The sequence below is a fragment of the Ascaphus truei genome, chromosome 10 (genome assembly GCF_040206685.1).
Source record: "Ascaphus truei isolate aAscTru1 chromosome 10, aAscTru1.hap1, whole genome shotgun sequence".
NCBI classification, from domain to species: Eukaryota; Metazoa; Chordata; class Amphibia; order Anura; family Ascaphidae; genus Ascaphus; species Ascaphus truei.
This window is the reverse complement of record NC_134492.1, coordinates 55,071,008-55,091,814: the sequence shown is the minus strand read 5'-3', so window position 1 is coordinate 55,091,814 and position 20,807 is coordinate 55,071,008. Positions and strand designations below refer to the sequence as shown.

Sequence of the window (20,807 nt, the reverse complement as noted above, 5' to 3'; positions counted from 1 at the left end):
GAAAGCACTGTGTGCTGGGTGATAATGGTGAAAGGCGGGGTTGCAGACCTGTCTAAGCAAATGAGCATACAGTATATTTCCATTTGCTATATGCTTTGCTGTGGAGGGTTTTTGTCACATTTTTTACCCACCATAACTTAACTAAGTGTATGTATGCATGTATGTATGTATGTATGTATGTATGTATGTACATGTATACATATACACAAAGATAGATATATACCGTACACTCGCTCAATCTTGTGTTACATATTCACATAAAAGAAACATTTCCCGCTGATGCAGAACGGTGATATTGATATAATTATTATATTCACACAGGCGACGAGTCAGGGCCCAGGGCTGAGTTACTGCATGTTAATTACTTCAGCGGAAAGATGTGACTGGCACGATGTCCCTGCTATCACTCAACGTATGGGCAACAGCGCCCCCGTGTGGTGAAGCCAGGGAGAGCGTGACAGCAGGCCGACTGCACAGCTACTGCATCAATGGCACTGCGGCAATGACACGCCTAACGCGGCAATTACTTGGCTACTGCGGCAATGACGCGGCTACTGCGGCAAAGACGCTGCAATTACTCGGCTACTGCGGCAATAATGCGGCTACTGCGGCAAGGACGCGGCTACTGCGGCAATGACGCGGCTATTGCGGCAATTACTTGCCTACTGCGGCAATGATGCGGCTACTGCGGCAATGATGTGGCTATTGCGGCAATTACTTGGCTACTGCGGCAATGACACGGCTACTGCGGCAATGACACGGCTACTGCGGCAATGACACGGCTACTGCGGCAATGGCACGGCTACTGCGGCAATGGCACGGCTACTGCGGCAATGGCACGGCTACTGCGGCAATGACACGGCTACTGCGGCAATGACACGGCTACTGCTCCAATGGCACGGCTACTGCGGCAATGGCATGGCTATTGCGGCAATAGCACGGCTACAGCAGCAATGACACGGCTACTGCGGCAATAACGCGCCTACCGCAGCAATGACGCGCCTACCACGGCAATGACGCGCCTACCACGGCAATGACACGCTTACCACGGCAATGGCGCGCCTACCACGGCAATGGCGCGCCTACTGCGGCAATCTGATTGGCTGAAATACCATGTGACGTCGGCTTAGTAATGTCATCTTAAAGGCAAATGAAGCACAGCCATTCTGATTGGCTGGCATCATTCCCTTTAAGTGACGTCATTAAAAAAAACCCATTAAAGTCGGAACATGGTTTTAAGAGCCGATCAGGTGGCTGTTAAACCAGTTTGAGGCAAAATGTGACGTCACAAGCCCTATTTAAGGCCGTGACTCCTCATTTGAGCCCAAGAAGACGACGAGACAACATCGGTTGGGATCTACTATGGGGTTTTATGGATTGGGTTTTTTCCTGCTTTATTGAAATAAAACGTTGGCGATTGTTTTTCGTTTTTAATTAATGATGTATTGTGTTGGCTAATGCGTTTAATGGTTGTTTCTGATATTTTTTCAATTTATTTCTTTGTCGTTTAATGTTTCAATTAATTCATTAATGTTGTATTAATTCATTGTTTTGATTGGTTAATGTTACTATTAATTTCGAGTTGTTTTAGTCATTAATTGGTTTGATTGGTTATTGTTTGAAATAATTCCGAGTTGTTTTACTAATTTAGTGCTTTGATTGGTTAATGTTTGAATTAATTAATTGTTGATCTGGTTATTGCTTGTATTAATTGGATTAGCTGGCTAGTGTTTTTATTTAGTGAATTGTTTTTTTTGGAGGTTTGTTAGAATGTATTTATTATGTATGTATGCTTTCTGGCAATGGAGGGCAGAATCTGCTGTATCGTGAGGAGGACGGCCAGCATATTGCTCTGGTAAGCAGAACTGTATTTATTTACTTTATTTATGCTGGCTAATGTTGTGTTTAATAATGGGCAAATAATCTATTCTCCATATCTGGATAATTGTTATGGAACAAGAGCCACATTTCTGACTCACCCCCCTCTCTCCTTTGCAGCTTCTGCCTGTCAGATTTTATTCCCAGCTGCATGGAGTCTGCAGACACATACTGTGCCTGTGTAACGTGCAACAATGTTGCATCCCTTGCCTGCGAGCATGGAATCAGTGAGCTGCTACTGCAGTTTCTGAGATCCTCACCAGAATGGGCTAGTCTGCCCCCCCTCCTGTTTGTTCAGACATGGTCTGCCCCTAGACTATTCCTTTACCCACACTGCACCTCACTTCCTTTTCCACCCTCGAGACAGTGAGTAAAGAACCCCTTCTCTGTTTATCCCCCTTGGTGAGGCCATCTCTTTTTATCGGTTCCTAACTAACAATCACCACTACACACCATTCACAAGTATCTGTATCCTGCTGCCTTTTCCCAATAAAGTGGAGGAAATATTACAGGACTTGGAGTGATTTAAAAGGGAACTGTGTTAATGCTATCGGGAGCCATTCATACCAACTTGACCCTGGCTTCAGAAAAGTAAAAAGAGGACCGTGTGCCTTGGGAAATACACACAGAGGAGCTGCTACCCACAGCCTTTATGCTAAAGAAACAAGCAAGCAGCTTACATAGCAAATAAACAGCAGTCTCTCACCACATTGCACAAGCACGTTGCTACACAGAGCCACCAGCCTCTACACAGCAAACAACCACAGCTTTATGCAAAGACAGTGAGCAGCCTTACTTTGCTAATACTACACAAAGGAAGCACCAAGTAGCTAAAACTGCAAACAGTCTGCAGCTTTCACAGACAACCAGTAGCTCAAACTGCACAGCAGCCTTGCAACAAACAGTGCTTCTCTCACAATTACTAACTGCCTTTTTCTCTGTCTGAGTCCACCCGCTGCTCAGCCCCACAGTGAGGAGCCTACGGACACCTGTAAGTACAGCTACCCCAACGCTGCACGCTGCAGGACACCACTCGGCACCATCTGAGACAGACGCCCTTCGCTGACAAGGTAAAAGACCGCACGCCACACGCACTGGCAAAGGCCTACACACACCTACAGCATGGCAGAACTCAGAGCCTCACCAGACATCACGCAGGAAAGCGATCTCTCAGACACAGAGACCGCTGCGCATCTGCAACAGGCGCAGGCAGGCGCAAGGCCCAAACGGGCAGTCGCACTGACACAAAAGGCCCGCGAAAAATACGAAACTGACGTTGAAGTGCACCGCGCTAAATTAGAGAAGGCCTGGGAGGACACTGATCGTGAGATAAGTAATGTCGCAAGTGCTAGCGATCAAGAAACCCAGATTAAGCAAGCTATTACTCAGATTAAGTCAAGCCATAGACGTTACGTAACGCTGTCACAGGCATATTTCACCTATCTGACAAGAACAAACACAGAAGACAGCATGCGGGAACGCGATCTGCAAAAGGTGATTGACCTGGAGCGCGATGGCGTCGTGCAGACCGCCATCTCAGACGCCCAAAGCGAGAGAAAAGAGCTCCTCCTGGAGACCGCATCGCAGCGCTCAAGCACATCCAGGCACTCATCAAGGTCAGCAAGATCAGCGCAGTCTAACGCGTCCAGCGCAAGCACAAACGCTACCAGGGCGCGAGCCGCCGCAGAGGCCGCACGCGCCAGGGCTGAATATAGTCGCAGAGAGGCAGCCGTAAGGACAGAAAGAGCGCGCATAGAAGAGGAGCAGAACGCCGCCGCCGCTGCCACGGCCGCCGCTGCCAATGCCGCTGCTAATGCCACCGCCGCCAATGCCGCCGCCACTGCTACCGCCGCCGCTGCAAATGCCGCCGCTGCCGCGGCGCGTAAAAAGGCCGAATTGGACGCGGATCTAGAGGCACTTAATCAAAAGAAGGAAGCCGCCGCCGCCATAGCCCAAGCTGAAGTCCTAGAGGCAGCCGCGCAACAGTATGGCGGGTAGCAACCCTACAGACGGATTGCCTCAGAGGATCCAGTCCAACGCACTGAAGACTACGTCAGGAGCCTCTTCAGCGTGAACACCAGCGCACCATCTCAACACGGATGGAGCGACTCCACAGATACCGGAGACTCGCTAGGACCACGAGGAGAAGACGCTGCTCCATCAATGGCACATGCTGCCTGGGATAGCCACAGCCGCAACAGTGATCCACACGCCAGAGCGCACACGGATGCACCACAACAGGCTCGCAACCCAGGTACACCCACGCGGGAGAAAACAGCCCCTCACACTGGCCAGCAGTCATCACGCGTCCATGCCAAGGAAGAGGCGACCGCACGGACCCTCCCAGCAACTACTTCAGAACGGGACAAACGCGCCGATGTCTCAGGTCTGACAGACATAGCCAAGTACATGATCCGGCACGACTTGGTGCACGCAGGACTCATCAGCTTCGACGACCGCCCTGAGAACTACCGGACGTGGAAGTTCACGTTCAAAGACGCAATCGACAGCTTGGACTTCTCAGCAAGGGAAGAGCTCAACCTGTTAGTCAAGTTCCTGGGGAACGTATCCAGGGAGCAAGCGCAGAGACTTCGGACGGCAAACGCGCATCAACCCCAAGTAGGTCTTGACCTAGTGTGGGAAAGGCTAGAAGAGTCCTACGGCAGCCCCGAAGCAGTCGAGGATTCACTCTTCAAAAGAATCGAGAGCTTCCCCAAGATCACGAATAAAGACTACTCCAAGTTACGAGATCTTGGAGACCTGCTGCAAGAACTGGAGTTCGCAAGGAAAGACCACTCCTTAATAGGTCTCAACGCCCTAGATTCAGCTTGTGGAGTGAGACCCATCCTGGAGAAGCTACCCTTCAACTTCCAAGAAAGGTGGCTTTCACAAGGTTCCAAATACAAAAGGGAGAAGCAGGTTGTCTTCCCCCCATTCTCATTCTTCGTGAGCTTCATCCGCGAAGCGGCAAGGACAAGGAACGATCCCAGTTTCATCTTAGGTGCGCAAACCACATACAGTGCGAGCAGCCTGAAGAACGAGAGACCAGCGACGAGATATGGTAACCCCCAAACACCCGTCTCGGCCCGCAGGACGGACGTGCCTCCCATGACCCAAACTACTCCCGATCAGTCGGTCACCGGAGACAAGGAACCAAGGGACCCAACCAGGGAATGTCCAATACACAAGAAGCCACACCCACTCAACAAGTGCTTTGGGTTCAGGATGAAGTCCCAAGAGGAACGCAAGAGGTTACTTGGAGAATTCGGAGTTTGCTTCAAGTGCTGCGGTTCCACGACTCACCTAGCCAGGGACTGTAAGGAAGAGATCAAATGCACAGTGTGCGAGAGTGACAAGCACGTGACAGCGTTACCCCCAGAGGCGATGACACTCCACCAACTCAAGAACCCATCCTCCATAGCGGAGCATGGCGGGGAGAAAGAAGAAGGAGAGTCAACATCCGTCACATCTCAGCGCACTGAAGTTTGCGGAAAAGAAGGTGACAAAATGTCCTGCTCCAAAATATGCCTTGTCGCAGTGCACCCCCAGGGACAACTTGAGAAGGCTATTCGGATGTACGCAATCCTCGACGACCAGAGCAACCGATCACTGGTCAGGTCAGAGTTCTTCGACATGTTTAACATACAAGATGGTGCTTCTCCTTACACTCTCAGAACGTGCGCAGGGCAAATGGAGACCACAGGGAGAAGAGTGAATGGCTACACCATATGCTCAATAGACGGCAAAGTGAACATACCCCTTCCCACACTCATCGAGTGCAACCACGTGGCCACAAACAGGACGAGATACCCACACCAGACGTGGCACTCCATTACCCCCACCTCAAAGGAATAGCCAACCACATCCGGCCGGTGGAACAAGACGCCAAGATCCTGCTGCTGCTCGGTAGGGACATCATGAGGGTACATAAAGTCCGTAAACAGCATAACGGACCCCACAACGCGCCATACGCCCAAAGACTCGACCTAGGATGGGTGATAGTGCGCAACTCGTGCACTAACAAAGAGCACGGGCAAGACTACGTTGATGCCCGCAGAACGGAGGTGACAGAATGTGGACACATCTCTCTCTGAATCATGTCTTGGTCATCTCCAAGTGACCGAAGGGCCAAGTGAAGAGAAAAGACAAGGTCACACCCCTGAGACCAACAAAGACATCCTCACGCCGATGGGATGCGACAATGGCTTAGGATGCTCAGCAGTCCAGACAGCCAAGGATGATGAGTCGACTCCACCGAAGGAAGAAAGTAACCTCCCAAAGGTGACCGACAAAGGGATCGTCCTAAAAACAACAAACAATCAGACAATACTCCCGCGAGCAAGGGCACAATTAAGACGTACAGTTGTTCCTCTCCACAGAGTATCAAGCAACAGAGCAACCAATTGCCACGGCTGGCATAGCCGCAAAAGATTGCGCCCCACAGGCGAAGCCACAGTGTCAAAAAGACTGTTCGTTCAAACACGTAAGAGGGGACAGTTGCAGAGACATTTCCCAAAAGGATTTACAAGGACAAAAGAGACTGTTCTTCGTCATGTCCAGGGAGAAAACAACCTCCCGATGGCAGTCAACAAAGAAACACAAAAGCGTTTCACCAAACTACGCGGAGATGTTCTCGTGCAAGAGAAATGTACCGATGAACTACGGTGCATAGCGTTCCAGACAACAAGGAACGATGACAAGCAAACACCATCAAGGGAAGATAGAGGATTCCCGAAGTTAACAGCCAAGGAGCTCTCTAAAGACGGACTAAGCAGTCGGGTGACTCCGCTACCATTCCGTTCACCAAGGAGGCGCTTCCCAAACAATGGAGAACATGCCATCTCTAGGTTCACCTCGCACCTCTGCGGCCTACAAAGGGAACCAGAGACCAAAAACAACTTTGTGGTCTTCATCCAGAAGATATTCTTTACCGGCCACGCAAAGCCAGCACCTCTAATGGAGGAAGGCGAAGAATGTCGGTACCTCCAATCACCTGGGGCCTACCACCCTCAGGAACCCGATCAAATCCTTGTAATGTTCAACCCCAGCGCTCAGCTTCAGGGAGTCTCTCTAAACGACGCCCCCTTTATTGGATTACATTCGACAACCAGTTTTCCGGGGACAGTAATCCGCTCCCACAAGGAGCCAAAAGCCCTCTCCTTCTGCCAAACGCCAGGTGATAGAGCAACAGGCTGCTACGGCTGGTATACCTACAAGGGGATACACTCTGTGGGTGAAACTACAGAGACAAAAGGACTGTTCTCTTACAAGACTAAAAGGAAACAGTGCCAGAGACTTTTATACAAAGACATTGTGGTGCGTCAAGCTAACCAAGAGCTGCGCACCCACCTGGCTTCCCTTACTGGAAAGCCTGGCCAAAGGACTTTGATGCCAGTGGTACCGGCCGGTATCACGTTGCTATGGAAATATGGACCTTTGCAGTATATCGTTATGTTGTATGTATTGCACATATGTTCCACATAGCTTGTTATATAGTGGTATCTACAGATACCAGACGGGGAATGTTATGGAACAAGAGCCACATTTCTGACTCACCCCCCTCTCTCCTTTGCAGTTTCTGCCTGTCAGATTTTATTCCCAGCTGCATGGAGTCTGCAGACACATACTGTGCCTGTGTGGCTTGCAACAATGTTGCATCCCTTGCCTGCGAGCATGACATCAGTGAGCTGCTACAGCAGTTTCTGAGATCCTCACCAGAATGGGCTAGTCTGCCCCCCCTCCTGTTTGTTCAGACATGGTCTGCCCCTAGACTATTCCTTTACCCACACTGCACCTCACTTCCTTTTCCACCCTCGAGACAGTGAGTAAAGAACCCCTTCTCTGTTTATCCCCCTTGGTTAGGCCATCTCTTTTTACCGGTTCCTAACTAACAATCACCACTACACACCATTCACAAGTATCTGTACCCTGCTACCTTTTCCCAATAAAGTGGAGGAAATATTACAGGACTTGGAGTGATTTAAAAGGGAACTGTGTTAATGCTATCGGGAGCCATTCATACCAACGTGACCCTGGCTTCAGAAAAATAATAGTTATTTTGCCCATTACTGTATGTGTTTGGGCGGGAGGGGGGGGGGGATTGATTGAAATGTAGGCCCATGTTTTAACTTTTTAAATACAGGGTTGGTACCTTAGGTCTGCGGGGACCTATGGAGACCACCTGAGGACCCCGGATGCCCACGGGTACCACCTGCAGACCCACTTGGGACACCTGCGGGGAAGAACCGGGGGCCCCGCAGCTGTGGGGGCCCGCAGGGATCACCCGAGGGCCCCAGACACCTGTGGGGTTGACCCAGGGACCCCCAGACACTCACGGGCCCACCTGTGGACCCCATTGTGGCCCACCGTGACCCGCAGGGCCCACCTGGAGGACCATGGCACCTAGCGGGGCCTATTCGGGGCCCCCCAGACCTTGTGGGCACCCCCCTCTGGTGCACTGTGGGGCTTGTGGACACCCATCAGGATCACCGGGGATTACCGTAGGCCTTGGGTATTAACACTCTATGTTAAAAAATAAATAATGGTTTTACATTATGGGGTGGGGGCACGGGGGGGGTGTATTGATGCTTAGTAAATGTTTTTTAATATACATGTAATTCCTAGTGTAGAGGTGCAGGGGGTCTCCGGAGTAGATCCCCGTTGGTTTTATGTCCGGGGACCCCCTGCTTCCAGAGATACAGGCCCCGTTATGAGGTGCCGGTATCTCCTATGCAAGGAAATGTCTCGATCACGTGACGCGGGAATCCAAAGCATAGGAGTTACTGGCACCCCATAAAGGGGCCTGTGTCTCGGGAAGCAGGGTGTCCCCGGACCTCAAACCAACGCGGTTCTACTCCGGAGACCCCCTGCACCTCTACATAAGGAATAACATGTATATTAAAAAACATAATTTTCGTACGAGATTCTCGCTGGGAGAGGCAGAAATGAATCGCCGGGTTAGGCCTTTTCACAGGGTCGATCCTATCGGTGGCAGCAATTTGCTCGTTTGGGAATTTTGCTATGAATGGTAATGAAAGCTTGCTGAATATCGTGATAGCAACGCTCCAAAAAACGGCAATTTAAATGCCCTGGCGATATTTTTTATCAACCTTCACTGCATAGGAAGGGCCGTCTTAACAGCATTATAGGCCCCCGGGCAAAGCAGTGCACAGGGCCAGGCCTACACAACCACTCACAGGGCCCTACCTACACAACCACTCACAGGGCCCTACCTACACAACCACTCACAGGGCCCGGCCTACACAACCACTCACAGGGCCCGGCCTACACAACCACTCACAGGGCCCTACCTACACAACCACTCATAGGGCCCTACCTACACAACCACTCACAGGGCCCTACCTACACAACCACTCACAGGGCCCGGCCTACACAACCACTCACAGGGCCCTACCTACACAACCCCTCACAGGGCCCTGCCAACTCTCCGCTACAAGGCGCCATTTTTCTCCTTCTACCGAGTTAGCGGGAGATTTGGACGTGGAGGCGGGTGATCGGAAAATTAGTGTTAAATTCTGGTCTGTGCATAGATTAGCGTGGGGCCCCTGTGCTCGTGGGGCCCCCGGGTAACTGCCCAGCGTGCCCATGCGTTAAGACGGCACTGTGCATAGGCCCCTAAGCCTTTAGGAGAAAGTGCAGTGGGTGGCAGTGCTTGGCCTTTATGGTGGGTGGCAGAGACTGGCCTTGACGGTAGGTGCGTGCATCTTAGATTTTTAAGGGGGGGGAGATATAAAGGGGGGCAGTGAGGGGGAGAGATATACAGGTGAGGGCAGTGAGGGGGGAGAGATATACAGGTGAGGGCAGTGAGGGGGGGAGATATACAGGTGAGGGCAGTAAGGGGGAGAGATATACAGATGAGGGCAGTGAGGGGGAGAGATATACAGGTGAGGGCAGTGAGGGGGAGAGATATACAGGTGAGGGCAGTAAGGGGGAGAGATATACAGGTGAGGGCAGTGAGGGGGAGAGATATACAGGTGAGGGCAGTGATGGGGAGAGATATACAGGTGAGGGCAGTGAGGGGGAGAGATATACAGGTGAGGGCAGTGAGGGGGAGAGATATACAGGTGAGGGCAGTGATGGGGAGAGATATACAGGTGAGGGCAGTGAGGGGGAGAGATATACAGGTGAGGGCAGTGAGGGGGAGAGATATACAGGTGAGGGCAGTGAGGGGGAGAGATATACAGGTGAGGGCAGTGAGGGGGAGAGATATACAGGTGAGGGCAGTGAGGGGAGGGAGATATACAGTTGAGGGTGGAGAGATATACAGGTGAGGCCAGTGAGGGGAGAAGGTGCTGCGTGTTATACGGAGTTTGAGAGATATACAGGGGGAGCAGTGAGGGGGAGAAGGTGCTGGGTGTTATGCTGAGTGTGAGGGAGAGTCAACATCCGTCACATCTCAGCGCACTGAAGTTTGCGGAAAAGAAGGTGACAAAATGTCCTGCTCCAAAATATGCCTTGTCGCAGTGCACCCCCAGGGACAACTTGAGAAGGCTATTCGGATGTACGCAATCCTCGACGACCAGAGCAACCGATCACTGGTCAGGTCAGAGTTCTTCGACATGTTTAACATACAAGATGGTGCTTCTCCTTACACTCTCAGAACGTGCGCAGGGCAAATGGAGACCACAGGGAGAAGAGTGAATGGCTACACCATATGCTCAATAGACGGCAAAGTGAACATACCCCTTCCCACACTCATCGAGTGCAACCACGTGGCCACAAACAGGACGAGATACCCACACCAGACGTGGCACTCCATTACCCCCACCTCAAAGGAATAGCCAACCACATCCGGCCGGTGGAACAAGACGCCAAGATCCTGCTGCTGCTCGGTAGGGACATCATGAGGGTACATAAAGTCCGTAAACAGCATAACGGACCCCACAACGCGCCATACGCCCAAAGACTCGACCTAGGATGGGTGATAGTGCGCAACTCGTGCACTAACAAAGAGCACGGGCAAGACTACGTTGATGCCCGCAGAACGGAGGTGACAGAATGTGGACACATCTCTCTCTGAATCATGTCTTGGTCATCTCCAAGTGACCGAAGGGCCAAGTGAAGAGAAAAGACAAGGTCACACCCCTGAGACCAACAAAGACATCCTCACGCCGATGGGATGCGACAATGGCTTAGGATGCTCAGCAGTCCAGACAGCCAAGGATGATGAGTCGACTCCACCGAAGGAAGAAAGTAACCTCCCAAAGGTGACCGACAAAGGGATCGTCCTAAAAACAACAAACAATCAGACAATACTCCCGCGAGCAAGGGCACAATTAAGACGTACAGTTGTTCCTCTCCACAGAGTATCAAGCAACAGAGCAACCAATTGCCACGGCTGGCATAGCCGCAAAAGATTGCGCCCCACAGGCGAAGCCACAGTGTCAAAAAGACTGTTCGTTCAAACACGTAAGAGGGGACAGTTGCAGAGACATTTCCCAAAAGGATTTACAAGGACAAAAGAGACTGTTCTTCGTCATGTCCAGGGAGAAAACAACCTCCCGATGGCAGTCAACAAAGAAACACAAAAGCGTTTCACCAAACTACGCGGAGATGTTCTCGTGCAAGAGAAATGTACCGATGAACTACGGTGCATAGCGTTCCAGACAACAAGGAACGATGACAAGCAAACACCATCAAGGGAAGATAGAGGATTCCCGAAGTTAACAGCCAAGGAGCTCTCTAAAGACGGACTAAGCAGTCGGGTGACTCCGCTACCATTCCGTTCACCAAGGAGGCGCTTCCCAAACAATGGAGAACATGCCATCTCTAGGTTCACCTCGCACCTCTGCGGCCTACAAAGGGAACCAGAGACCAAAAACAACTTTGTGGTCTTCATCCAGAAGATATTCTTTACCGGCCACGCAAAGCCAGCACCTCTAATGGAGGAAGGCGAAGAATGTCGGTACCTCCAATCACCTGGGGCCTACCACCCTCAGGAACCCGATCAAATCCTTGTAATGTTCAACCCCAGCGCTCAGCTTCAGGGAGTCTCTCTAAACGACGCCCCCTTTATTGGATTACATTCGACAACCAGTTTTCCGGGGACAGTAATCCGCTCCCACAAGGAGCCAAAAGCCCTCTCCTTCTGCCAAACGCCAGGTGATAGAGCAACAGGCTGCTACGGCTGGTATACCTACAAGGGGATACACTCTGTGGGTGAAACTACAGAGACAAAAGGACTGTTCTCTTACAAGACTAAAAGGAAACAGTGCCAGAGACTTTTATACAAAGACATTGTGGTGCGTCAAGCTAACCAAGAGCTGCGCACCCACCTGGCTTCCCTTACTGGAAAGCCTGGCCAAAGGACTTTGATGCCAGTGGTACCGGCCGGTATCACGTTGCTATGGAAATATGGACCTTTGCAGTATATCGTTATGTTGTATGTATTGCACATATGTTCCACATAGCTTGTTATATAGTGGTATCTACAGATACCAGACGGGGAATGTTATGGAACAAGAGCCACATTTCTGACTCACCCCCCTCTCTCCTTTGCAGTTTCTGCCTGTCAGATTTTATTCCCAGCTGCATGGAGTCTGCAGACACATACTGTGCCTGTGTGGCTTGCAACAATGTTGCATCCCTTGCCTGCGAGCATGACATCAGTGAGCTGCTACAGCAGTTTCTGAGATCCTCACCAGAATGGGCTAGTCTGCCCCCCCTCCTGTTTGTTCAGACATGGTCTGCCCCTAGACTATTCCTTTACCCACACTGCACCTCACTTCCTTTTCCACCCTCGAGACAGTGAGTAAAGAACCCCTTCTCTGTTTATCCCCCTTGGTTAGGCCATCTCTTTTTACCGGTTCCTAACTAACAATCACCACTACACACCATTCACAAGTATCTGTACCCTGCTACCTTTTCCCAATAAAGTGGAGGAAATATTACAGGACTTGGAGTGATTTAAAAGGGAACTGTGTTAATGCTATCGGGAGCCATTCATACCAACGTGACCCTGGCTTCAGAAAAATAATAGTTATTTTGCCCATTACTGTATGTGTTTGGGCGGGAGGGGGGGGGGGATTGATTGAAATGTAGGCCCATGTTTTAACTTTTTAAATACAGGGTTGGTACCTTAGGTCTGCGGGGACCTATGGAGACCACCTGAGGACCCCGGATGCCCACGGGTACCACCTGCAGACCCACTTGGGACACCTGCGGGGAAGAACCGGGGGCCCCGCAGCTGTGGGGGCCCGCAGGGATCACCCGAGGGCCCCAGACACCTGTGGGGTTGACCCAGGGACCCCCAGACACTCACGGGCCCACCTGTGGACCCCATTGTGGCCCACCGTGACCCGCAGGGCCCACCTGGAGGACCATGGCACCTAGCGGGGCCTATTCGGGGCCCCCCAGACCTTGTGGGCACCCCCCTCTGGTGCACTGTGGGGCTTGTGGACACCCATCAGGATCACCGGGGATTACCGTAGGCCTTGGGTATTAACACTCTATGTTAAAAAATAAATAATGGTTTTACATTATGGGGTGGGGGCACGGGGGGGGTGTATTGATGCTTAGTAAATGTTTTTTAATATACATGTAATTCCTAGTGTAGAGGTGCAGGGGGTCTCCGGAGTAGATCCCCGTTGGTTTTATGTCCGGGGACCCCCTGCTTCCAGAGATACAGGCCCCGTTATGAGGTGCCGGTATCTCCTATGCAAGGAAATGTCTCGATCACGTGACGCGGGAATCCAAAGCATAGGAGTTACTGGCACCCCATAAAGGGGCCTGTGTCTCGGGAAGCAGGGTGTCCCCGGACCTCAAACCAACGCGGTTCTACTCCGGAGACCCCCTGCACCTCTACATAAGGAATAACATGTATATTAAAAAACATAATTTTCGTACGAGATTCTCGCTGGGAGAGGCAGAAATGAATCGCCGGGTTAGGCCTTTTCACAGGGTCGATCCTATCGGTGGCAGCAATTTGCTCGTTTGGGAATTTTGCTATGAATGGTAATGAAAGCTTGCTGAATATCGTGATAGCAACGCTCCAAAAAACGGCAATTTAAATGCCCTGGCGATATTTTTTATCAACCTTCACTGCATAGGAAGGGCCGTCTTAACAGCATTATAGGCCCCCGGGCAAAGCAGTGCACAGGGCCCGGCCTACACAACCACTCACAGGGCCCTACCTACACAACCACTCACAGGGCCCTACCTACACAACCACTCACAGGGCCCGGCCTACACAACCACTCACAGGGCCCGGCCTACACAACCACTCACAGGGCCCTACCTACACAACCACTCATAGGGCCCTACCTACACAACCACTCACAGGGCCCTACCTACACAACCACTCACAGGGCCCGGCCTACACAACCACTCACAGGGCCCTACCTACACAACCCCTCACAGGGCCCTGCCAACTCTCCGCTACAAGGCGCCATTTTTCTCCTTCTACCGAGTTAGCGGGAGATTTGGACGTGGAGGCGGGTGATCGGAAAATTAGTGTTAAATTCTGGTCTGTGCATAGATTAGCGTGGGGCCCCTGTGCTCGTGGGGCCTCCGGGTAACTGCCCAGCGTGCCCATGCGTTAAGACGGCACTGTGCATAGGCCCCTAAGCCTTTAGGAGAAAGTGCAGTGGGTGGCAGTGCTTGGCCTTTATGGTGGGTGGCAGAGACTGGCCTTGACGGTAGGTGCGTGCATCTTAGATTTTTAAGGGGGGGGAGATATAAAGGGGGGCAGTGAGGGGGAGAGATATACAGGTGAGGGCAGTGAGGGGGGAGAGATATACAGGTGAGGGCAGTGAGGGGGGGAGATATACAGGTGAGGGCAGTAAGGGGGAGAGATATACAGATGAGGGCAGTGAGGGGGAGAGATATACAGGTGAGGGCAGTGAGGGGGAGAGATATACAGGTGAGGGCAGTAAGGGGGAGAGATATACAGGTGAGGGCAGTGAGGGGGAGAGATATACAGGTGAGGGCAGTGATGGGGAGAGATATACAGGTGAGGGCAGTGAGGGGGAGAGATATACAGGTGAGGGCAGTGAGGGGGAGAGATATACAGGTGAGGGCAGTGATGGGGAGAGATATACAGGTGAGGGCAGTGAGGGGGAGAGATATACAGGTGAGGGCAGTGAGGGGGAGAGATATACAGGTGAGGGCAGTGAGGGGGAGAGATATACAGGTGAGGGCAGTGAGGGGGAGAGATATACAGGTGAGGGCAGTGAGGGGAGGGAGATATACAGTTGAGGGTGGAGAGATATACAGGTGAGGCCAGTGAGGGGAGAAGGTGCTGCGTGTTATACGGAGTTTGAGAGATATACAGGGGGAGCAGTGAGGGGGAGAAGGTGCTGGGTGTTATGCTGAGTGTGAGGGAGATATACAGGTGGGGGGCAGTGAGGGGGAGAAGGCGCTGGGTGTTATACTGAGTGTGAGTGAGATACAGGTGGGGGGGCAGTGAGGGGGAGAAGGTGCTGGGTGTTATACTGAGTGTGAGAGATATACAGGAGAGGGGCAGTGAGGGGGAGAAGGCGCTGGGTGTTATACTGAGTGTGAGAGATATACAGGTGGGGGGGCAGTGAGAGGGAGAAGGTGCTGGGTGTTATACTGAGTGTGAGAGAGATATACAGGTGGGGCAGTGTGAGGGAGAAGGTGCTGGGTGTTATACTGAGTGTGAGAGATATACAAGTGGGGGGCAGTGAGGGGGAGAAGGTGCTGGGTGTTATACTGAGTGTGAGAGATATACAGGTGGGGCAGTGAGGGGGAGAAGGTGTTATACTGAGTGTGAGAGATATACAGGTGGGGGGCAGTGAGGGGGAGAAGGTGCTGGGTGTTATACTGAGTGTGAGAGAGATATACAGGTGGGGGGCAGTGAGGGGGAGAAGGTGCTGGGTGTTATACTGAGTGTGAGAGATATACAGGTGGGGGGCAGTGAGAGGGAGAAGTTGCTGGGTGTTATACTGAGTGTGAGAGATATACAGGTGGGGGCAGTGAGGGGGAGAAGGCGCTGGGTGTTATACTGAGTGTGATGGATATACAGGTGGGGGGCAGTGAGGGGGAGAAGGCGCTGGGTGTTATACTGAGTGTGAGAGATATACAGGAGGGGGGGCAGTGAGAGGGAGAAGGTGCTGGGTGTTATACTGAGTGTGAGAGAGATATACAGGTGGGGCAGTGAGGGGGAGAAGGTGTTATACTGAGTGTGAGAGAGATATACAGGTGGGGCAGTGAGGGGGAGAAGGTGTTATACTGAGTGTGAGAGAGATATACAGGTGGGGCAGTGAGGGGGAGAAGGTGTTATACTGAGTGTGAGAGAGATATACAGGTGGGGCAGTGAGGGGGAGAAGGTGTTATACTGAGTGTGAGAGAGATATACAGGTGGGGCAGTGTGAGGGAGAAGGTGCTGGGTGTTATACTGAGTGTGAGAGAGATATACAGGTGGGGCAGTGAGGGGGAGAAGGTGTTATACTGAGTGTGAGAGATATACAGGTGGGGGGCAGTGAGGGGGAGAAGGTGCTGGGTGTTATACTGAGTGTGAGAGAGATATACAGGTGGGGCAGTGAGAGGGAGAAGTTGCTGGGTGTTATACTGAGTGTGAGAGATATACAGGTGGGGGCAGTGAGGGGGAGAAGGTGCTGGGTGTTATACTGAGTGTGAGAGATATACAGGTGGGGCAGTGAGGGGGAGAAGGTGTTATACTGAGTGTGAGAGATATACAGGTGGGGGGCAGTGAGGGGGAGAAGGTGCTGGGTGTTATACTGAGTGTGAGAGATATACAAGTGGGGGGCAGTGAGGGGGAGAAGGTGCTGGGTGTTATACTGAGTGTGAGAGATATACAGGTGGGGCAGTGAGGGGGAGAAGGTGTTATACTGAGTGTGAGAGATATACAGGTGGGGGGCAGTGAGGGGGAGAAGGTGCTGGGTGTTATACTGAGTGTGAGAGAGATATACAGGTGGGGCAGTGAGAGGGAGAAGTTGCTGGGTGTTATACTGAGTGTGAGAGATATACAGGTGGGGGCAGTGAGGGGGAGAAGGCGCTGGGTGTTATACTGAGTGTGATGGATATACAGGTGGGGGGCAGTGAGGGGGAGAAGGCGCTGGGTGTTATACTGATTGTGAGAGATATACAGGTGGGGGGCAGTGAGGGGGAGAAGGTGCTGGGTGTTATACTGAGTGTGAGAGATATACAGGTGGGGGGCAGTGAGGGGGAGAAGGTGCTGGGTGTTATACTGAGTGAGAGAGATATACAAGTGGGGGGGGCAGTGAGGGGAGAAGGCGCTGGGTGTTATACTGAGTGTGAGAGATATACAGGAGTGGGGGCAGTGAGGGGGAGAAGGTGCTGGGTGTTATACTGAGTGAGAGAGATATACAAGTGGGGGGGGCAGTGAGGGGAGAAGGCGCTGGGTGTTATACTGAGTGTGAGTGAGATATACAGATGGGGGCAGTGAGGGGAGAAGGTGCTGGGTGTTATACTGAGTGTGAGGGATATACAGGTGGGGGGGCAGTGAGGGGGAGAAGGTGCTGGGTGTTATACTGAGTGTGAGAGATATACAGGTGGGGGCAGTGAGGGGGAGGAGGCGCTGGGTGTTATACTGAGTGTGAGTGAGATATACAGGTGGGGGGCAGTGAGGGGGAGGAGGCGCTGGGTGTTATACTGAGTGTGAGAGATATACAGGTGGGGGGCAGTGAGGGGGAGAAGGTGCTGGGTGTTATACTGAGTGTGAGAGATATACAGGTGGGGCAGTGAGGGGGAGGAGGCGCTGGGTGTTATACTGAGTGTGAGTGAGATATACAGGAGGGGGGCAGTGAGGGGGAGGAGGCGCTGGGTGTTATACTGAGTGTGAGTGAGATATACAGGTGGGGGGCTGTGAGGGGGAGAAGGTGCTGGGTGTTATACTGAGTGTGAGGGATATACAGGTGGGGGGCAGTGAGGGGGAGAAGGTGCTGGGTGTTATACTGAGTGTGAGAGATATACAGGGGGGGCAGTGAGGGGGAGAAGTAGCTGGGTGTTATACTGAGTGTGAGTTAGATACAGGTGGGGGCAGTGAGGGGGAGAAGGTGCTGGGTGTTATACTGAGTGTGATAGATATACAGGTGGGGGGCAGTGAGGGGAGAAGGCGCTGGGTGATATATTGAGTGTGAGGGAGATATACAGGTGGGGCAGTGAGGGGGAGAAGGCGCTGGGTGATATATTGAGTGTGAGGGAGATATACAGGGGAGGTAGTAACGGTGTTAAATGAGTGAGAGTAGGAGAGGTGGAAAGGAGAGGTATAGTGAGTGCAGCCTTGTTATCTATACAGCCTCTCCTCTCGTATGTAAGCTGAGTGCACACTCATTGTCAGCCCTACCTTTGCAGTGCACGGCGATAGCTCCCTCCGTGCCCTCACACAGGCTCAGGAACCTGCGCAGGATGACATCGCTGGGCGTGCTCCCGTCCACAAAGAACATGTCGTGGTGATGGAAACCCGCGTCCGTGAAGCGCTTTGCGTCATAAATCTTCTTGTTGAGTCGGACGACCGTCGTGACGTTGTGTTTTCTGAAATAGGGGAAATACGCTTCAGGCGCGTGGAGGGGGTAACCTTCAGAGAGAGGGCGAGAAGACACAGGGATAAGCGTGAATAAAACATTCGGGCTGGATCTGCCGCCCAGCAGAGGAGGGCAAGACTTTCTTTTTATACCTTTTTTATTATTATTATTAAAAAATGGTTTGCAAAGCAGACAGACGAAATGGGGGGACATATGGACAAATTATCAATCCAAATCAACAGGAAGTCTGGATGAAAATAAACTGCAACATATCAGAGTTACCGTTATTACAGTACCTATTACTTAGATTGTAAGCTCTTCGGGGCAGGGACACTTTTTCCTAATGTTTTATGTAAGAGGCACTGATTCCTATTATGTGTTATATCATGATGTCCCGTGTATTACTGCTGTGATGTGCTGTGTACATGGATGGCACTACATACATACAGCCATGTGAAAAAGAAAGTACACCCTCTTTGAAATCGATGGTTTTACATATCAGGACATGATCACAATCATCTGTTCCTTAGCAGGTCTTAAAATTAGGTAAATACAACCTCAGCTGAACAACAACACATGACATATTACACCGTGTCATGATTTATTTAACAAAAATAAATTGTTTGGAAATGGCCTTATAACCCTTCCCAGATTGATGAGCAGCAACAATTGCTTCTCTAAGATCATTGCTGATGTCTTTCCTCCTTGGCATTGTGTTAACACACCTGAATGCTCCAGACCAGCAAACTGCTAAAACTTCGGCTTTTATAGAGGTGGTCACACTTGCTGATGATCAATTAATCAAGGGCATTTGATTAGCAGCACCTGTCTGCTACTTAGCAGCTTAATTTCTATAGAAGCAGTAAGGGTGGTCTTAGTTTTTCACACATGGCTTCTCCATTTTGGCTTTATTTTTGTTAAATAAATCATGACACGGTGTAATATGCCATGTGTTGTTGTTCATCTGAGGTTGTATTTACCTAATTTTAAGACCTGCTAAGGAACAGATGATTGTTATTATGTCCTCATATGTAAAACCATCGAATTCAAAGAGGGTGTACTTTCTTTTTCACATGACTGTATATACATGCATGCATACATACATACATACATATACATACATATGAAGACGAGAATGCAAAAAGATGTCACGAAAGAGTCAGTTAAGTTAAATAAATGAAACCAGACCTGAAACAAATAACTAAATATCGAGTGAAGATTAAACACTGTTTGGGGATTCAACAGTCTAAGGGGCCTATGCACTAAACAGCGATAAGCCACTTATCGACAGCTTTTTGGCCAAAAATGCCTACTGCTATTCAGTAAGCAGCAAAAAGTCGGCGATAAGAGCAAAAATCACTGTTTTTTCTTCCCGGAAAAAAAAATCGTGAGACGCGTGGCGATAAGACACTTTCGGCATTGATCGGCAGTTTTTCAAACTCACTCAATTCTATTAGTATATGGCACGGTACCACAAACTCACCTAAGCAAACTAGATACCCTCTACAATTCAATATGCCATTTTGTTCTCCAATGCAACTACAACACACATCACTGCGAAATGCTCAAAGAACTAAATTGGTCATCACTCGAGTCTAGGTGCAAAGTTCATCTCTCCTGTCTTGCCTTCAAATACTTTCTGGGAAAGCTACCCGTCTATCTGAAACACCTCCTCACCCCTCCAACATGCCGCACTTATCCCCTGAGATCTGACTCCAAAAGACTGTTCATGGTCCCAAGGTTCAACAAAGTATCTGTCCGCTTCTCATTCTCTTACCGTGCATCTCACAACTGGAACAATCTACCAGAGACTCTCACAGCCGCCACCAATCTAAGTTCTTTCAAAACTAAAGCTGTCTCACATCTTAATCTGGTCTGTAACTATTACATACGCCTATAAGATATATTATCTTTAACTGTCCATGCAATGTCTTTATACATAATGTATAAACCTTTTCACCTAATGTAAACGTGTTTTTGTAACCATGTATCTGTCATAACTCTGTGCCCAGGACATACTTGAAAACGAGAGGTATCTCTCAATGTATTACTTCCTGGTCAGTGGCCGATTTCCCATTGGACTCATTAAGCCCGGGTGGCAAAAATGTCCGCTCCGTATACTTTTGGCACGCTCTCGGGCCTATCGGGCCTGATGGGAAGTCAGTTAGCTGTTGCGGCCACCTCATTACCTTCCGCCCTCCTTCTCCTGCTGAACCACCTCATTACCTTCCGCCCTCCTTCTCCTGCTGAACCACCTCATTACCTTCCGCCCTCCTTCTCCTGCTGAACCACCTCATTACCTTCCGCCCTCCTTCTCCTGCTGAACCACCTCATTACCTTCCGCCCTCCTTCTCCTGCTGAACCACCTCATTACCTTCCGCCCTCCTTCGCCTGTTGAACCACAGCATCAAATTGCGCCGCGGACATCACCACGGCTTCTCG

At 50.9% G+C, this 20,807-nt stretch overlaps 1 protein-coding gene across 1 annotated transcript in view; it reads right to left on the bottom strand.

Annotated features, from left to right (window-relative positions):
• Nucleotides 1–20,807, bottom strand: part of CDC14A (cell division cycle 14A) — a 117,000-nt gene that overhangs the window by 61,944 nt on the left and 34,249 nt on the right. The window contains exon 8 of the mRNA XM_075615491.1: nt 18,188–18,418. Coding sequence (XP_075471606.1) covers nt 18,188–18,418 — 231 coding nt within the window. The remainder of the gene's footprint in view (nt 1–18,187; nt 18,419–20,807) is intronic.